Source organism: Salvelinus namaycush, chromosome 5 (genome assembly GCF_016432855.1).
Source record: "Salvelinus namaycush isolate Seneca chromosome 5, SaNama_1.0, whole genome shotgun sequence".
In the NCBI taxonomy this organism is placed as follows: domain Eukaryota; kingdom Metazoa; phylum Chordata; class Actinopteri; order Salmoniformes; family Salmonidae; genus Salvelinus; species Salvelinus namaycush.
The window spans coordinates 29,619,891-29,640,760 of NC_052311.1; the positions used below are offsets into that span (position 1 = coordinate 29,619,891).

Below are 20,870 nucleotides of genomic sequence, written 5' to 3' on the forward strand. Positions count from 1 at the left end.
ACACAGAGCAACGTGTATTACCTAATTACTAATCATAAAACATTTCTTAAAAATACACAGCTCACAGCAATGGACAGACACAGATCTTGTGAATTCAGACAATATTTCAGATGTTCTAAGTGTTTTACAGCGAAAACACAATAAATCGTTATATTAGCATACCACATATGCAAACGTTACCCGACCATTGATTCAAGCCAAAGAGAGCGATATCGTTATCATCGCCAAAATATATTAATTTTTTCACTAACCTTCTCAGAATTCTTCCGATGACACTCCTGTAACATCATATTACAACATACATATAGAGTTTGTTCGAAAATGTGCATATTTAGCCACAAACAACCGTGGTTATACAATGACAATACTAGCAAAACTAGCCTGAAAATGTCGGACGCCATCTTTCACAGTGATCTTGTCTCATGGATAACTATTCATAAACTTGACTAAAAAAATATAAGTTGGACAGCTATCGAAAGACAAATTAGTTCTTAATGCAATCGCTGAATTACATTTCTAAAATTATCCTTACTGTGCAATACAGGGTTCGCCAAGCGTAGCGATACCAAACAAAATGGCGGAATATGCGTTTAAAATTTTTCGACAGAACAACGATTTATCATCTTAAATATTTCTTACTATGAGGTGATCTTCCATCAGAATCTTGGGCAATGTATCCTTTCTTGGGTCTAATCTTCTTTTGGTCGAAAGATGTCCTCTGTCCGTCGAAATGCCCACTAACGTTCGACCGGGACCCCGAAACGTGCCCAGCTCTTGGATGGGCGTCACATAGAACTGCCTCAAAATCGCACTAAACGGATATAAATTGCTATAAAACGGTTTAAATTAACTACCTTATGATGTCTTTAACACCTATAACGAGTAAAAACATGACCGGCGAAATATTACTGGCTAAACCCAAGCTTGGAAAGAGAGCAGGTCCAACGTACATCGTGCGTCAGGCGCAGCAGGAAAAGAACGGTACATCCGGTCTTTGTCGTTTTATACAGGCCCTGATTGCGCAATCGACTCCATTCAAATTGTCACCTCTTACTGACATCTAGAGGAAGGCGTAGGCAGTGTTTGTAGCATCATAGCCTTCACAGGGACTTATGAACTGACCTGGGAGCAGGGGCCAAGATGTCTGAAATCTCACACCATATCAGGAAAAGTGCTGTAGAATGAGTTCTGTTCCACTCAGAGACATAATTCAAACGGCTATAGAAACTAGAGAGTGTTTTCTATCCAATAATAACAATAATATGCATATTGTACGAGCAAGAATTGAGTACGAGGCCGTTTGAAATGGGCACCTTAAACAGAGCTACTCAATACTGCCCCTGCAGCCATAAAAAGTTTATTTTAATGAAGGAAAAACAAACACTTACAAAATGAACAAAACAAACGATCGTGAAGCTAAACGTGAACTAAGTGCACACATGCAACATCGAACATAGACAACTACCCACAAAAGCCTACTGCCTATGGCTGCCTTAAATATGGCTCCCAATCAGAGACAATGAATGACAGCTGTCTCTGATTGAGAACCAATCTAGGCAGCCATAGACATAACTAGACAACTACACTCTTCTCTGCCCCATACACATACAACACCCCTAGACACTACAAAACACATACATTCCCCATGTCACACCCTGACCTAACTAAAAAACATAAAGAAAACAAAGAATACTAAGGCCAGGGCGTGACATCAAAACTGGAATTTTTCCTTAAAAAAAGATTGTAAAAGTATGCTAGACATTTATAGAATAAATCATACCTAGTTTGATGTTTCTGTGACAAACGGTGATATAGTTATTGATTTATACTGCTTTAAATGGCATCTTACATATTTTATTTATTTATATCAAGTCAAAACTGGGATTTGTCCCCAAAACAAAGGTTTTGAAAGTATGCTAGATATTTATAGAATAAATCATACCTAGTTTGATATTTCTGTGACAAACGGTGAATTAGTTATTGATTTATACCGCTTTAATTGGTATTTTATAGATTTGATGTATTTCTATCAAGTCAAAACTGGAATTTCTACTCAAAACAAAGGTTTTAAAAGTATGCTAGACATTTATATAATAAATCATATCTAGTTTGATGATTCTGTGACAAACGGTGAATTAGTGATTGATTTTACATTTTTAAATGGCTTTTCGCGAATGTCTGTTGAATATCTGTTGAATGTCCGAATGTGTGAATATAAAACCAACTTTACCTTGGTGCATTAACAACTCTACTCCTATCATAGGGTAACTCATTGAAATCAGCGGCTCATCGCTGCTTTTGTAAGTGATCGCTGTCCAAAACAGTGATGCTGAAACACCATACAGTTCAAAGTGCTGTTTGACATGTCACGTGTTCATGTTTTAGTTTGAGTACTTGCGCGTGGTGATGTTGCGCGCACGGTGTCGCTGCTCTTCAGTGTTAGAAACACGTACTTTGTTTAAATCCCTCCCTCTCTTTGTCCTGTTGGCTCATTGAAAATCATATGAATCTAGTGAAACGGGCACTGGCTTTCTGGAACGGAGAATACCATCCACATGAAAGGTTGCTTGGATATGTTTGGTGGATAACCTTGTCATCTTGATTTTTTTCTGGATAAAGCGGACTGTAATGGTTCCAAAATAACAGGACTTGTCAAAATGGTAGACGGACAGAGAAGAGTGGCGCCTCTCCGGGCGATGCTGTTGTTTGTATTTTCGTTGTGCTTTTGCCGTGGAGCTTATTGTCAAGTACGCTATTCTATCGCGGAGGAGTCGAAAGAAGGTACTTATGTGGGAGACATAGCAAAGGATTTGGGGTTCAGTGTGGATAAACTGACGGAACGAAGGTTTCGGATTGTATCGGGCTCTAAGGAAGGTTTTTTGCAGATAAACCAAGACAATGGCGTGTTGTATGTGAACAGAAACATTGACAGGGAGGAGCTGTGTGAGAAAAACAGTGTGTGTTTACTCAATCTAAAAACCATAGCAGAAAATCCAATGGAAATACATTATGTTGAGGTAGAAATTACAGACATAAATGATCATTCTCCTAAATTCCCGGAAAAGGTAAAGCTCTTGGAAATAGCAGAGAATCTTGTATCGCAGGGAACGCGCTTTCCTCTGGACGCTGCGCGTGACCCTGATGTTGGAGCGAACAGTCTCCGTAAGTACACTCTCAGTCCTAACGATCACTTCGAGTTAGATGTTAAAACTCGCGGAGAGGATAAAATCCCTTTTTTGATATTGAAAAAGCCGCTAGACCGAGAGCAGAAGTCTGACATTATGTTAGTTTTGACTGCGTTTGACGGAGGTAAGCCAGTGAGATCTGGCACAGTCAATATTACAATAACTGTTATTGACGTTAATGACAACGCACCAGTCTTTGAACGACAGGTGTATACATTAACTTTAGATGAAAATCCTCCCGTAGGTACCTCTGTTCTGAGGCTGCACGCCACGGATCTAGATGATGGCGCAAACGGACAGGTTATATACACATTTGATAACAGTCTTAAAAACAGAGCTTTCGATTTATTCGAGATAGATGCGGTTACAGGGGAAATTACAATCAAGGGATTAGTAGACTTTGAAGAGCAGAGTGTTTACGAAATTGACGTGCAGGCATCTGACAAGGGCCATGTTACATTGACTGGTCACTGCAGTGTCGTTATCAACGTGAAAGATGTAAATGACAACGCACCTGAGATGGACGTAACGTCTCTGTCAGGCCAAATCCCCGAGGACGCACGACCCGGTACAGCTGTAGCTCTAATCAGTGTGTCTGACATGGACTCTGGTGAAAACGGCTTGGTTATATGTACAATATCGGACAACATCCCTTTCGAATTAAAACCGTCTTTTCAGAAAAATATGTATTCTTTGATTACTAAAAGTGGATTGGACAGAGAGTCGGAGCCTATGTACACAGTGACTATAACTGCTACGGATAAAGGAGAGCCATCCTTGTCTTCCCACAAAACTATCACGGTCCATATCTCAGACGTCAACGACAACAGTCCTGTCTTTACCCAGAGTCCATATACTTTCTATGTACCAGAAAACAATGCTCCAGGCGAGTCGTTGTTTTCATTGAGTACATTAGATAGAGATCAGGATGCCAACGCTCGTGCGTCTTATCATATTTGGAAAGGCGATGGTGACACTCCTATTGTATCCTACCTAAATATGAATTCTGATGGTAACATTTACGCGCTAAAAAGTTTTGACTTTGAAACTACCAAAACATTCCAATTCCAAGTTGTAGCTACAGACTCTGGAACTCCGTCACTAAGCAGTAACGTCACAGTCAACGTGTTCATTCTGGATCAGAACGACAACGCTCCAGTGATCTTATATCCAGTCAGCGCTAACGGTTCTGCTGAAGGTGTGGAGGAGATTCCCCGCAATGTGAACGCAGGCCATTTGGTGACTAAAGTGAGAGCCTTTGACGCTGATATAGGATATAACGGCTGGTTATTATTTTCACTGCAGGAAGTTACTGACCACAGTCTCTTTGCTTTGGACCGCTATACGGGACAGATAAGGACACTTCGGTCATTCACAGAGACAGACGAGGCTGAGCATAAACTGGTCATAATGGTAAAAGACAATGGGAACGTTTCACTGTCAGCAACAGCTACTGTGATTATCAAGGTTGTGGAGCCCAAAGAGGCTTTTGCAGCTTCTGATGTTAAAAGTTCAGTAAAAGACGAAGAGGAGAACAGCGTTACATTTTATTTGATCATTACTTTGGGGTCAGTTTCAACGCTTTTTCTCATCAGTATCATCGTGTTGATTGTAATGCAGTGCTCCAAACCCACAGACTATTCCTCCAAGTATTTACAAGATGTGAATAACGACGGGACACTGTGCCACAGCATCCAGTACAGATCCGGAGACAAACGGTACATGTTAGTTGGACCCAGAATGAGTATAGGTTCGACTATAGTCCCGGGCAGCAATGGAAATACTCTAGTGATACCCGAACACAGGAGGAGAGCTTCTGGAGAGGTAAGAAGTTAAATACGTTTCTAAACACTAACCGTTTGCTTATATTTTGCTTGAGCTTGGAAATTGCCTATATTATTATTTTATAGTGTATACATGTGTCAAAAATTATAGTAAAAGGGTTAGCCTATTGGATGAAACATGATCTCATAAAATCGCTAATCGAAGTGGCTTTCCAGCTCATTCACAGCCACACTCTTGCAGTGCTTGTCGCTGTCCACGGCTGTGGTGCTGAAAGGCTATTTATTACAATGCGCTGTTTGTCAGGTGAATGTTTGCCAACATGTGATGGTGGTGTACATGCACGTCAAGTAGCTATCCTCTTTATTTATACAAATATTGCTCAATCTTTATTCCTGTCGGGGTGGGCCACTTGTTGAATACGTCAGTAAATGGTGTCCCAGGCTATGCATCATGGTATGTAGAACTTAATCCACACAACTTCTTCAGTACGGTTTTCTGTTCGATATTTACTGTGACAAAATACTACGAATAATTTTAAACTATAGTGCAATGTGAGGTATAATCACATGGTGTCAGTACACAACTAGAATAACGCTCCTGGTAGACATCCTCTCGTCATACTTTTGAGTCCACCCCCTTGATGGTTTCGTAGGTTATTCAGTCGCTGGATGAGCACAGTCATGAGCTTCGTGGGGAGAATACAATCTCAAATTAACATTCTGAAAACACTATTGGATAATGAGCTTTTGTCATGTTTGTTTATACAATGAATAGTCAATTGTCACCAATGAAGGAATAGTGGAAGTGCTGTTGATTATTGTTATTTATCTTGAAAACATGGAACAAAGAGGATGCGGGGCATGGCGGGAGCGACGGCAGTGGGTTGTGTTCATGGTTGCTTTGGTTCTCTTTTGGAGCGGAGCGTCTGCTCAGATAAGATACTCCATCTCTGAAGAGCTCATGGAAGGAACTGTCGTGGGGGATATAGTTAAGGATTTGGGAATTGATCTGAGCGCCTTGAAAGATAGGGGATTTCGAATCGTGTCTGGCTCGACCGAGCCCCTTTTCCAGGTAAACCAGAATGACGGCATCTTGTATGTGAACCAAAAAATAGACAGAGAGGAGGTGTGTGAACGGAGCAGCGTGTGTTTAATCAATCTGAAAACCGTTCTAGAGAACCCGCTGGAGATCCATTATGTCGCGGTGGAGGTGTTAGATGTTAACGACCATTCTCCCAGCTTTCCCGAGACAGAGAAAAGGTTAGAGATGTCAGAATCTGCGTTGCAGGGGACGCGATTTCAGCTGCACGCTGCAGACGACCCAGACAGTGGCCAGTATTCAGTTCAACAATATAAACTCAGTCAGAATGATCATTTCCGTTTGGAAGTTAAAGATAGAGGTGATGACCGCAAAACACCTATTTTGGTTTTACAAAAAACACTGGATAGGGAGGCTTTAAAAAGCCATCAGCTAATTCTCACAGCCCTTGACGGTGGGAAACCTCCCAGGTCTGGAGAAATTAGAATAACTGTAGACGTGTCAGATGTTAACGATAACGCCCCAGTCTTTACAAAGGACGTATACTCAGTATTGCTGAATGAAAACGCTCCTTTAGGCACGACCGTGATACAGGTTAATGCCACTGATTTGGACGAGGGTTCTAATGGTGAAGTGATCTATTCTTTTGCCAATGACGTGCAAGGGAAGGTGCGGAAACGTTTCGACTTAAACCCGAAAACTGGTGAAATAATTGTAACAGGAGTTATAGATTATGAAGAAAATAAAATATATGAACTTGATATTCAGGCATCAGACAAGGGGACAGCTGCATTGACAACTGAAAAAAGTGTTATAATCAAAATAGTTGACGTTAATGACAACGCACCTGAGATAGAGGTGACATCATTTGCTAACGCAATCCCCGAGGATTCTAGACCCGGAACTACTGTAGCACTAATCAATGTTAATGACTTGGACTCTGGTCTCAATGGAAAAGTTCTGTCTTCTATAAGTGAGGGCGTTCCGTTCACTCTAACGCCGTCTTTACAGGACAACATGTACTCTGTAGTCACCAAGTCACCACTGGATAGAGAGAAACAGTCTGAATATGATCTAACAATAGTAGCCAAAGACGCAGGCCAGCCGTCCTTGTCATCTGTAAAGACTATCAGCGTTGTTGTATCAGATGTGAATGATAACAGTCCAGAGTTTTCACTGAGTCCTTATGCTTTCTATGTCACTGAGAATAACATCCCCGGCGCCTCAGTATTTTCCGTGACTGCCTCAGATCGTGACTTAAATGAAAACGCTCTTATTTCATATCATATTATCAGAAACGGTGGCGAAATTAACAAATTGTTATCTTTTCTAAACATAAATCCTGAAAATGGGAACGTATTTGCGCAAAAAAGCTTTGACTTTGAAACTTTAAAAACGTTCCAATTCCAAGTTGTAGCTACAGACTCTGGAACTCCGTCACAAAGCAGCAACGTCACAATAAACGTGTTCATTCTGGATCAGAACGACAACGCTCCAGTGATCTTGTATCCAGTCAGCGCTAACGGTTCCGCTGAAGGTGTGGAGGAGATTCCCCGCAATGTGAACGCAGGCCGTTTGGTGACTAAAGTGAGAGCCTATGACGCTGATATAGGATATAACGGCTGGTTATTATTTTCGCTGCAGGAAGTTACTGACCACAGTCTCTTTGCTTTGGACCGCTATACTGGACAGATACGGACACTTCGGTCATTCACAGAGACAGACGAGGCTGAGCATAAACTGGTCATACTGGTAAAAGACAATGGGAACGTTTCACTGTCGGCAACAGCTACTGTGATTATCAAGGTTGTGGAGCCCAAAGAGGCTTTTGCAGCTTCTGATGTTAAAAGTTCAGTAAAAGACGAGGAGGAGAACAGCGTTACATTTTATTTGATCATTACTTTGGGGTCAGTTTCAACGCTTTTTCTCATCAGCATCGTCGTGTTGATTGTAATGCAGTGCTCCAAACCCACAGACTATTCCTCCAAGTATTTACAAGATACGAATAACGACGGGACGCTGTGCCACAGCATCCAGTACAGATCCGGAGACAAACGGTACATGTTAGTTGGACCCAGAATGAGTATAGGTTCTACTATTGTCCCGGGCAGCAATGGGAATACTCTAGTGCTACCTGAACACAGAAGAGCTTCTGGAGAGGTAAGAAGTTAAATACGATTCTAAATATTAACCGTTTGCTGGTGCTCTCCCTGAGCTTGGAAATTCTATATGTTATTATTTCATAGTGTATATATGTGTCAAATGACTCATTGTGGTCACTAAAGATCCCATGGCTCTTATCGTAAGAGTACTAACCCCGGTGTGGCGGCTAAACTTCCAATATGGCCCTTATACCATAATGGTCACCTAATCATCCCCAGCTTCCAATTGGCTTATTCATCCTTCCTCCTCTCCCCTGTAAGTATTCCCCAGGCCGTTGCTGTCAATGAGAATGTGTTCTCAGTCAACTTACCTGGTAAAATAAACATATATATATATTTTTATGGCAACATGATATCATAGGAACACGTCATCCTGGAACGTTTTTTAATTAACATGTAAATGTCAGAGCAGCTGACATTTTTGTCAGTACATTGCAGTCAATGGGAACAGATGAGTGTCACAGGGTTTATGTTTTTCTCAGTACATTGCAGTCAATGGGAAAATATTAGTCTCACAGCGTTTATGTTTTTCTCAATACTTTGCAGTCAATGGGAAAATATGAGGTTCACAGGGTTGATGTTTATTTCATTACATCTCAACTGCAAGATCATTGTGTACAATTGAGGTAAACAATGCTTTTGGGTTGATTGACTTGAAATTTCATATGCTGGGTCATGACAGTCCCCCGGTCACAAATATGCACAATTTGGGAAGATTAAACCTTTTTAACAATTCAAAACCTTCACGCCGAATTAAATCACTTTCTTATGTCTTATTGACATACGATTAAATTGTTTGAGGCTTATCTTTTCCCATTGACTGCTATGTGTTGACATAAGCTTCAACCCTGTGACACTCATCTTTTCACATTGATTGCAAAGTATTGACATAAACGTCAAGCCTGTGACACTCATCTTTCCCATTGACTGCAATGCATCAGCATAAACGTCAACTCTGTGGCATCATTTTCTATTGAATGTCAACCCTGTGAGACTGATCTTTTCCCATTGACTGCAATGAATTGAGAAAACATCAACCATGTGACACTCACCTTTTCCCATTGACTGCAATATATTGAGAGAAAAATCTACCCTGTGACACTCATCTTTTCCCATTGACTGCAATGTATTAGCATGAACGTCAACCCTGTGGCATCTTTTTCTACTGAATGTCAACCCTGTGAGAATCATCTTTTCTCATTGACTGCAATGTACTGAGAAAAACATATCCTGGGACACTCATATTTTCCAATTGACGGCAATGTACTGATAAAAACATAAATCCTGGGACACTCATCTTTTCCAATTGACAGCAATGTACTCAGAAGAATATCAACCTTGTGACACATCTTTTCCCATTGACTGCAATGTATTGAGCAAAACTTCAGCTGCCCTGACAGTTTACCTTTTTGTAAAAACGTGCCAGGATTATGTTTTCAGGCTGATAGTGGGCTGCAAATGTTATGTTGTCGATTAAGAGGGTTGTCCTAGAGCCATATATATAGAGAGAGTTAGGCCAATACGATTGAACGTTCCGAGAGCGCCACTTTCTCCTCCATAGATGCGGTAAAGGAGTCTATGGAATGCAAACCTTTCAATTGTCCAGATTGGCGCACATTCAACAAATCTGATCGAACAAAGTAGATATTCCTCAAATCCATCATGATTGATGTATTGTAACAGGCCCACAATGTGGTTACTTAAGTCTGATAGGGATATATTTGGCTGTTTTCACTGCACAACATTTATAAGTTGTCCCTTTTCAGGTTTAGAAGAAGTGACTGCTAAATGCTAACTACTGTTTGTATAAGTTGGTGAGCATGGCAATTCCCCAAACGTTTCCATTATAAGGACACAGAACGAGACCCAAATGCAGACGCAGGAGAAAGATGGTTAGAGTCTCTGATATTTATTAATAGACAAGGGGCCGGCAAGAGGCAGGTCGAGGACAGGCAGAAGTTTGTAAACTAGGTCAGAGTCAGATGGGTACAGGACGGCAGGCAGGCTCAAGGGCAGGGCAGGCAGAATGGTATGGCAGGCGGGCTCAGGGTCAGGGCAGGCATAATGGTATGGCAGGCGGGCTCAGGGTCAGGGCAGGCAGAAAAGGTCGGAACTGGGAGGACTAGGAACTGGGAGGACTAGAAAACAGGGACTAGAAAAACAGGAGTACGAAAAAACACGCAGGTAGGCTTGACGAGACAAGACGAACTGGCATCAGACAAACAGAAACCACCAGCATAAAAAGACGGGATAATGGGAACAAATGGGAGACACCTGGTGGGGGGTGGAGACAAGCACAAGACAGGTGAAACAGATCAGGGTGTGACATCCGTGGCAATTCCATTGTTTTGGTCGAGTTCGATTGACCTCTTTACAACATCGATAACGTTGCTAAGTGATAATTGACACTGCCGCGCTGTGCTGTTTATTTCTGATAGTTTTCAAAACCTATGAAGATGTCTACTGAAAGCAGATATGCAATTTGTTGACATTACAACGCAGTAAAAACTTGGATACACATTATCCCAAATGCTAATGTAAAAAAACATCTGTTAAATTCGCTGCATTGTTTTGCGTGTTTACAACGGGTCATTGTTACATCACCAAAATTTTAAGACTAAAGTTCTGTGTGGGCGCTAATATGGCGGCCGTTCTAAAAACCTGGCCTAACTCTCTATATATACACTATCGGTCAAAAGTTTAAGAACACCTTCACATTCAAGGGTTTTTCTTTATTTTTTAAATTATTTTCTACACTGTAGAATAATAGTGAAGACACCAAACTATGAAAAAACACATAAGGAATCAGGTAGTAACCAAAAAAGTGTTAAACAAATCAAAATATATTTTACATTTTAGATTCTTCAAAGTAGCCACCCTCTGCCTTGATGACAGCTTTGCACACTCTTGGAATTCTCTCAACCAGCTTCACCTGGAATGCTTTTACAACAGTCTTGAATGAGTACCCACATATGCTGAGCACTTGTTGGCTTCTTTTCCTTCACTCTGTGGTCCAACTCATCCCAAACCATCTCAATTGGGTTGAGGTCGGGTGATTTTGGAGGCCAGGTCATCTGATGCAGCACCCCATCATTCTCATTCTTGGTCAAATAGCCCTTACACAGCCTGAAGGTGTGTTGGGTCATTGTCCTGTTGAAAAACAAATGATAGTCCCACTAAGTGCAAACCAGATGGGATGGTGTATCGCTGCAGAATGCTGTGGTAGCCATGCTGGTTAAGTCTGCCTTGAATTCTAAATAAATCACCAACAGTGTCACCAGCAAAGCACCCCCACACCATCCCACCTCCTCCTCCATGCTTCATGGTGGGAACCATATTATGCGGAGATCATCCAGTCACCTACTCTGCATCTCACAAAGACACGCTGTTGGAACAAAAAAATCACAAATTTGGACTCATCAGACCAAAGGACAGATTTCCACCAGTCTAATGTCCATTGTTCGTGTTTCTTGGCCCAAGCAAGTCTCTTCTTATTAGTGTCCTTTAGTAGTGGTTTCTTTGCTGCAATTTGACTATGAAGGCCTGATTCAGTCTCCTCTGAATCAAATCAAATCAAATGTATTTATAAAGCCCTTCTTACATCAGCTGATGTCACAAAGTTCTGTACAGAAACCCAGCCTAAAACCCCAAACAGCAAGCAATGCAGGTTTAGAAGCACGGTGGCTAGGAAAAACTCCCTAGAAAGGCCAGAATCTAGGAAGAAACCTAGAGAGGAACCAGGCTATGAGGGGTGGCCATGTCTCTTCTGGATATGCTGGTTGGAGATTATAACAGAACATGGCCAAGATGTTAAAATGTTCATAGATGACCAGCAGGGTCAAATAATAATAATCACAGTGGTTGTAGAGGGTGCAACAGGTCAGCACCTCAGGAGTAAATGTCAGTTGGCTTTTCATAGCCGATCATTCAGAGTATCTCTACCGCTCCTGCTGTCTCTGAACAGTTGATGTTGAGATGTGTCTGTGACTTGAACTCTGAAGCATTTATTTGGGCTGCAATTTCTGAGGCTGGTAACGCTAATGAACGTATCCTCTGCAGCAGTCTTCCTTTCCTGTGGCGGTCCACATGAGAGCCAGTTTCATCATAGCGCTTGATGGTTTTTGTGACTGCACTTGAAGAAACGTTCAAAGTTCTTGAAATGTTCTTATGCCTTAAAGTAATGATGGACTGTCATTTCTCTTTGCTTATTTGAGCTGTTCTTGCCATAATATGGACTTGGTCTTTTACCAAATAGCGCTATCTTCTGTACACCACCCCTACCTTGTCACAACACAGCTAATTGGCTCAAACGCATTAAGAAGGAAAGATATTACACAAATTAACGTTTAAGAAGGCACACCTGTTAATTGAAATGCATTCCAGGTGACAACCTCATGAAGCTGGTTGAGAGAACGCCAAGAGTGTGCAAAGCTGTCATCAAGGCAAAGGGTGGCTATTTGAAGAATCTCAAATATTAAATATATTTTGACTTGTTTAACACTTTTTTGGTTACTACATGATTCCATTTATGTTATTTCATAGTTTTGATGTCTTCACTAGTGAAGAAAATAGTAAAAAATATATTTTAAAAACTTGAATGAGTAGGTGTTTTGACCAGTAGTGTATATGGTTGTGGTTTAGCATATTAGATGAAACATGATTTCACAACATCACTCATGAAAGTTGCTAGCCGGCTCATTTGCAGCCATAGCTTAACCCTCCTGTTGTGTTCGTTTCATGTGAATTAATTCTGTGTTCCCGGTCCAAAATGACCGCTCCATTATTGCTGATTACAAATCCATAATAATACATATACTATTACCTAATGTTGTGTTTGATCTTTTTATCAACTTAAGTTCTTGTGAACATTACAAGTTTTGAACTTCTTTTTGCGATTTATGGCCTCTAGGCCTCTTTGACCTGAGCTCATACAACTCATTTTTGAGTTTAAAAAAAGCATAATGTATGGATTATTTAGACTATAACAAATACTCAGATGAAACATATTGTACTATTTATCACAGACTACTTTGTGTCAAAGTTTAACAAGGACTCTCTCCTCCTCACCAGTGTCATGATCAAGGATATGACCAAGAGCCTCACATACAGTGTATCGTTTGGTCATTGTGCTGCCACAGAATGAATTGTGAGCAAGGCCTCAAAAAAGCTTTATATACCAGAGCTGCGAGAAAAGTTCTATACTGTATATTATTGAAACAATGTTGCGATTGTTTGTGAGACTGCCAACAGGTGTGGTTCCCGTGGGGGAAAGATTCTATTGGGGAAAGGTTCCCGTGGGGGTTGCCATGGAAGCCAAGAAGGTGTGTGTGTGTGTGTGTGTGTGTGTGTGTGTGTGTGTGTGTGTGTGTGTGTGTGTGTGTGTGTGTGTGTGTGTGTGTGTGTGTGTGTGTGTGTGTGTGTGTGTGTGTGTGTGTGTGTGTTCAAACACACATGCATGTGGGGGTCTGGGAGAGGAAGTGTGTCCATCTGATGAAAGGGCATGTGCCTGAACTCAATTTTATACCCTAATTGTAGTCTCACCCATTCATTTCTAATGACCAGTCATTTTTGACCGGGAACACCACAGGTGTACAAAAGTTAAATAAAACCCCCAAAATGTTATGAAAATCATCCAAATGTATTTTGTTTGTTCAGATGCCCTGTGTGGACAAAGTCATGGAACCTTATGACAATCAGATTAAATGAACTACATTTTTCAGGGAGAAAACTTGTAAATCGGGCCGAACCACTGGTCGCAGTCCACTACAATAGTGCTGAAATGCTGTTTATTTCAACGCGATGTTTGTCTGGTGAAGGTCTGGCAAAAAGTGATGACATATAGGCCTACATGCATGTCAAGTAGATATGCTCTTCATTTATATAAATATATCTCAATATTTTCTTCAGTCGGGGTGGGACGCTTGTTACACACTCCAGTAAATGGTGTCCCGGGCTATGCATCATGGTTTGTAGACCTCAGTCAACTGTATTCCGACTTTCTTAATCCACACAACTTTTTCAGTACGGTTTTATGCGATTTGTATTTTTATTATATACCATGAATAAGCTTGAACGATAGTGCACTCTGAGATAGAATCGCATGGTGTCAGTACACAACTAGAATAACGCTCCTGGTAGACTTCCACTCGTCATACTTTTGAGTCCACCCCCTTGCTGGTTTCGTATCTTATTCAGTCGCCGGAAGAACACAGTCGTGAGCTTCGTGGGGAGAATAAGATTTCAATTATATATTCTGAGAACACTATTGGATAATGAGCTTTGGTCCTATCCGAATATAATGGATAGACAACTGTCACCAATGGAGGAATAGTGGAAGTGCTGTGGATTATTGTTATTTATCTTGAAAACATGGAACAAAGAGGATGCGGGGCATGGCGGGAGCGACGGCAGTGGGTTGTGTTCATGGTTGCTTTGGTTCTCTTTTGGAGCGGGACTTCAGCTCAGATAAGATACTCCACCTCTGAAGAGCTCAAGGAAGGAACTGTCGTGGGGAATGTAGCTAAGGATTTGGGAATAGATCTGAGCACATTGAAGGATAGGGGATTTCGAATCGTATCTGGCTCGACTGATCCCCTTTTCCAGGTAAACCAGAATGACGGCATATTGTACGTGAACCAAAAAATAGACCGAGAAGAGGTGTGTGAACGGAGCAGCGTGTGTTTGATCAACCTGAAAACCGTTCTAGAGAACCCGCTGGAGATCCATTATGTCGCGGTGGAGGTGTTAGATGTGAACGACCATTCTCCCAGCTTTCCCGAGACAGAGAAACGGTTAGAGATTTCAGAGTCTGCGGTACCTGGGGCTCGATTTCAGCTTAATGCTGCTCATGATCGAGATGGAGGCAGTTATTCTATGCAGCAGTATAAACTCAGCCACAATGATCATTTTCGTTTGGAAGTTAAAGATCGAGGTGAGGACCGCAAAACCCCTACTTTGATTTTACAGAAGGCGTTAGATAGAGAGGCCATACGGAGCCATAGATTACTGCTCACGGCTATTGATGGAGGTAAACCTCCTAGATCTGGAGACATGAGAATAACTGTAGATGTATTAGACGTAAACGATAACACCCCTGTCTTTACTAAGGAGGTATACTCTGTAACGCTGAATGAAAATGCCCCTTTAGGCACAACAGTCATACAGATGAACGCGACTGATTTGGACGAAGGTTCAAATGGTGAAATAATGTATTCTTTCGCCAACGACGTGGGCGGTAGAGTACGGAAACGTTTTGATTTAGACTGCATTACCGGGGAAATAATTGTAAAGGGTGTTATTAATTTCGAGGAAAATAACAGTTTTGAGATTGATATTCAGGCATCAGACAAGGGGACAGCTCCTTTGACAACTGACAAAACTATTATTATCCATGTAATTGACGTTAATGACAATGCACCGGAGATTGAAGTGACATCTTTCTCTAACGCAATCCCTGAGGATTCCAAACCCGGAACTACTGTGGCACTGATCAGTGTTAATGATTTGGACTCTGGTCTCAATGGCAAAGTTCTTTGCTCGCTACTTGAAGATGTACCTTTCAAACTAATTCCCTCTTTACAAGATAACATGTATTCTGTAGTCACCAAGTCACCACTAGATAGGGAGAAACAGTCTGAATATGATCTAACAATAGTAGCCAAAGACGCAGGGGAACCGTCCTTGTCATCTGTAAAGACTATCAGCGTTGTTGTATCAGATGTGAATGATAACAGTCCAGAGTTTTCACTGAGTCCTTATGCTTTCTATGTCACTGAGAATAACATCCCCGGCGCCTCAGTATTTTCCGTGAGTGCGTCAGATCCTGACATGAATGAAAACGCACATATTTCATATCATATTTCGAGAGATGGTGGCGAGGAAAACATACGGGCGTCTTTTCTCAACATAAACTCGGAAAATGGGAACATTTTGGCTCTAAAAAGCTTTGACTTTGAAACTTTAAAAATATTCAATTTCCAAGTTGTAGCTACAGACTCTGGAAGTCCGTCACAAAGCAGCAACGTCACAGTGAACGTGTTCATTCTGGATCAGAACGACAACGCTCCAGTGATATTGTATCCAGTCAGCGCTAACGGTTCTGCTGAAGGTGTGGAGGAGATTCCCCGCAATGTGAACGCAGGCCATTTGGTGACTAAAGTGAGAGCCTATGACGCTGATATAGGATATAACGGCTGGTTATTATTTTCACTGCAGGAAGTTACTGACCACAGTCTCTTTGCTTTGGACCGCTATACGGGACAGATAAGGACACTACGGTCATTCACAGAGACAGACGAGGCTGAGCATAAACTGGTCATACTGGTAAAAGACAATGGGAACGTTTCACTGTCAGCAACAGCTACTGTGATTATCAACGTTGTGGAGCCCAAAGAGGCTTTTGCAGCTTCTGATGTTAAAAGTTCAGTAAAAGACGAGGAGGAGAACAGCGTTACATTTTATTTGATCATTACTTTGGGGTCAGTTTCAACGCTTTTTCTCATCAGTATCGTCGTGTTGATTGTATTGCAGTGCTCCCAACCCACAGACTATTCCTCCAAGTATTTACAAGATGTGAATAACGACGGGACACTGTGCCACAGCATCCAGTACAGATCCGGAGACAAACGGTACATGTTAGTTGGACCCAGAATGAGTATAGGTTCGACTATAGTCCCGGGCAGCAATGGAAATACTCTAGTGATACCCGAACATAGGAGGAGAGCTTCTGGAGAGGTAAGAAGTTAAATACGTTTCTAAACACTAACCGTTTGCTTATATTTTGCTTGCGCTTGGAAATTGCCTATATTATTATTTTATAGTGTATACATGTGTCAAAAATTATAGTAAAAGGGTTAGCCTATTGGATGAAACATGATCTCATAAAATCGCTAATCGAAGTGGCTTTCCAGCTCATTCGCAGCCACACTCTTGCAGTGCTTGTCGCTGTCCACGGCTGTGGTGCTGAAAGGCTATTTATTACATTTACATTTTAAGTCATTTAGCAGACGCTCTTATCCAGAGCGACTTACAAATTGGAAAGTTCATACATATTCATCCTGGTCCCCCCGTGGGGAATGAACCCACAACCCTGGCGTTGCAAGCGCCATGCTCTACCAACTGAGCCACACGGGACCATTACAATGCGCTGTTTGTCAGGTGAATGTTTGCTAACATGTGATGGTGGTGTACATGCACGTCAAGTAGCTATCCTCTTTATTTATACAAATATTGCTCAATCTTTATTCCTGTCGGGGTGGGCCACTTGTTGAATACGTCAGTAAATGGTGTCCCAGGCTATGCATCATGGTATGTAGAACTTAATCCACACAACTTCTTCAGTAAGGTTTTCTGTTCGATATTTACTGTGACAAAATACTACGAATAATTTTAAACTATAGTGCAATGTGAGGTATAATCACATGGTGTCAGTACACAACTATAATAACGCTCCTGGTAGACATCCTCTCGTCATACTTTTGAGTCCACCCCCTTGCTGGTTTCGTAGGTTATTCAGTCGCTGGATGAGCACAGTCATGAGCTTCGTGGGGAGAATACAATCTCAAATTAACATTCTGAAAACACTATTGGATAATGAGCTTTTGTCATGTTTGTTTATATAATGAATAGTCAACTGTCACCAATTAAGAAATAGTGGAAGTGCTGTGGATTATTGTTATTTATCTTGAAAACATGGAACAAAGAGGATGCGGGGCATGGCGGGAGCGACGGCAGTGGGTTGTGTTCATGGTTGCTTTGGTTCTCTTTTGGAGCGGGACTTCAGCTCAGATAAGATACTCCATCTCTGAAGAGCTCAGGGAAGGAACTGTCGTGGGAAATATAGCTAAGGATTTGGGAATAGAGCTGAGCACATTGAAGGATAGGAGATTTCGAATCGTGTCTGGCTCGACCGAGCCCCTTTTCCAGGTTAATCTGAATAATGGCATCTTGTATGTAAATCGAAAAATAGACCGAGAGGAGGTGTGTGAACGGAGCAGCGTGTGTTTGATCAACCTGAAAACCGTTCTAGAGAACCCGCTGGAGATCCATTATGTCGCGGTGGAGGTGTTAGATGTGAACGACCATTCTCCCAGCTTTCCCGAGACAGAGAAACGGTTAGAGATTTCAGAGTCCGTGTTACCAGGCGTGAGATTTCAGCTACAAGCTGCACTCGATCCAGATAGCGGACAATACTCTGTTCAACAATATAAACTTAGTCATAATGAGCATTTTCGTCTGGAAATGAAGGACCGAGGCAAGGATGCGAAAACTCCTGTTTTGAATCTACTGAAGCCGCTAGATAGAGAGAATACAGGGAGCCATAGATTACTACTTACGGCCATTGATGGCGGAAAACCTCCAAGGTCTGGGACTATAGAAATAATTGTGGACGTTTTAGATGTAAATGATAATATGCCTGTTTTCGCTAAAGAGTCATACACTGCAAAACTGAATGAAAATTCTCCCATTGGCTCAAAAGTTGTACAGGTAAATGCTACGGATTTAGACGAAGGTTCAAATGGTGAGGTAGTTTACTCCTTCGGTAATAATGTGAACAGGAAATTACGTGAGCTTTTCGATGTGGATATCAACACCGGTGAAATAACTGTAAAAGGAAGGATCGATTTTGAGATAGAAGACAGCTACGACATTGATATTCAGGCATCTGATAAGGGATCTGCTCCTTTTAAAACGGACAAAAGTGTCATTGTAAATATTGTTGACCTGAACGACAACGCACCTGAGATAGAAGTGACATCATTTTCTAACGCAATCCCCGAAGATTCTAGACCCGGAACCACGGTCGCGCTAATCAGTGTAAATGACTTGGACTCTGGTCTCAATGGAAAAGTTATGTGTTCTATAAGTGAGGGCGTCCCGTTCACTCTAACGCCGTCATTACAGGACAACATGTACTCTGTAGTCACCAAGTCACCACTAGATAGGGAGAAACAGTCTGAATATGATCTAACAATAGTAGCCAAAGACGCAGGGGAACCGTCCTTGTCATCTGTAAAGACTATCAGCGTTGTTGTATCAGATGTGAATGATAACAGTCCAGAGTTTTCACTGAGTCCTTATGCTTTCTATGTCACTGAGAATAACCACCCAGGCACCTCAATATTTTCCGTGAGTGCCTCAGATCGTGACATAAATGAAAACGCTCTTATTTCATATCATATTCCGAGAGACAGTGGCGACGAGAACAAATGGGCGTCTTTTCTAAACATAAATCCTGAAAATGGGAACATACTGGCGCTTAAAAGCTTTGACTTTGAAACTTTAAAAACGTTCAAATTCCAAGTTGTAGCTACAGACTCTGGAACTCCGTCACAAAGAACCAACGTCACAGTGAACGTATACATTCTCGATCAGAACGACAACGCTCCAGTGATCTTATATCCAGTCAGCGCTAACGGTTCTGCTGAAGGTGTGGAGGAGATTCCCCGCAATGTGAACGCAGGCCATTTGGTGACTAAAGTGAGAGCCTATGACGCTGATATAGGATATAACGGCTGGTTATTATTTTCACTGCAGGAAGTTACTGACCACAGTCTCTTTGCTTTGGACCGCTATACGGGACAGATAAGGACACTTCGGTCATTCACAGAGACAGACGAGGCTGAGCATAAACTGGTCATACTGGTAAAAGACAATGGGAACGTTTCACTGTCAGCAACAGCTAGTGTGATTATCAAGGTTGTGGAGCCCAAAGAGGCTTTTGCAGCTTCTGATGTTAAAAGTTCAGTAAAAGACGAAGAGGAGAACAGCGTTACATTTTATTTGATCCTTACTTTGGGTTCAGTTTCAACGCTTTTTCTCATCAGTATCGTCGTGTTGATTGTAATGCAGTGCTCCAAACCCACAGACTATTCCTCCAAGTATTTACAAGATGCGAATAACGACGGGACATTGTGCCACAGCATCCAGTACAGATCCGGAGACAAACGGTACATGTTAGTTGGACCCAGAATGAGTATAGGTTCTACTATAGTCCCGGGCAGCAATGGGAATACCCTAGTTCTACCTGACCATAGAAGGAGAGCTTCTGGAGAGGTAAGAAGTTGAAAAATACCCCGTATCCCACAAATGTATTGTGCCAAGCATTGACCAATGACATTAACATTAACATTTCAGGCCAATACTTAATTGACCAAATTGATTCTATGAGTGTGTCAAGAATGTTGTTTTTGAGTTAGAGGGTTGTATGCAATAACCCTATCTCCCACCTGAACTAATCCACAGCCACTTCAGGCTGGTCGCTGTCCATGATAGTGGTGCTAAAACGTTGTGCATTGTACAGTATATTTGCCAAAAAGTGATGACATAATCGCACGTAAAGTTAACGCATCATCCAAAAGCCTTCATCTTTCTTTGTGTGAATCTTTCTCGATCGTATATACTTGTGGACACTTGTTGCATTCTTGAATAATTATTTAGTTCTTGTAAAAACATTATGATTTGATTTCAAATGTATCCATGTTTCCCATACCCATACAACTTTGGAGTAACGTTTTCTCTCGTATGTATTGTGTCAAGATGGCGTTCAATATAGGACAAAGACAATTTAAAGTTGTAAACAATAGTGCAATTTGAAGTGGAATCACATGGTGTCAGTAACCACCTAGAGTAATATCCCTGGTAGATATCTTCTCGTCATAGTTTTGAACCCTCCCCTTTGCTGGTTTGGTAGCTTATTCAG

At 41.6% G+C, this 20,870-nt stretch overlaps 3 protein-coding genes and 1 pseudogene across 3 annotated transcripts; all 4 read left to right on the plus strand.

Annotated features, from left to right (window-relative positions):
- Window positions 1-2,174: 2,174 nt before the first annotated feature.
- LOC120047032 lies at window positions 2,175-5,321 on the plus strand (annotated as a pseudogene).
- Window positions 5,322-5,807: 486 nt separating this feature from the next.
- On the plus strand, window positions 5,808-8,180 carry LOC120047033 (protocadherin alpha-3-like). Its single transcript, XM_038992578.1, has one exon. It carries the CDS (start codon window positions 5,808-5,810, stop codon window positions 8,178-8,180), a length of 2,373 nt encoding a protein of 790 aa, XP_038848506.1.
- A 6,359-nt stretch (window positions 8,181-14,539) lies between these two features.
- Window positions 14,540-16,915, plus strand: LOC120047034 (protocadherin alpha-3-like). The gene has a single exon (XM_038992580.1). The coding sequence runs from the start codon at window positions 14,540-14,542 to the stop codon at window positions 16,913-16,915; it is 2,376 nt and encodes a 791-aa protein (XP_038848508.1).
- Window positions 16,916-17,860: 945 nt separating this feature from the next.
- On the plus strand, window positions 17,861-20,236 carry LOC120047035 (protocadherin alpha-3-like). The gene has a single exon (XM_038992581.1). It carries the CDS (start codon window positions 17,861-17,863, stop codon window positions 20,234-20,236), a length of 2,376 nt encoding a protein of 791 aa, XP_038848509.1.
- The last annotated feature ends 634 nt before the right edge of the window (window positions 20,237-20,870 follow it).

Coding starts and splice junctions, on each gene's coding strand:
- LOC120047033 (XM_038992578.1), top strand. CDS start 5,808: ATGGAACAAAGAGGATGCGGGGCATGGCGGGAGCGACGGCAGTGGGTT.
- LOC120047034 (XM_038992580.1), top strand. CDS start 14,540: ATGGAACAAAGAGGATGCGGGGCATGGCGGGAGCGACGGCAGTGGGTT.
- LOC120047035 (XM_038992581.1), top strand. CDS start 17,861: ATGGAACAAAGAGGATGCGGGGCATGGCGGGAGCGACGGCAGTGGGTT.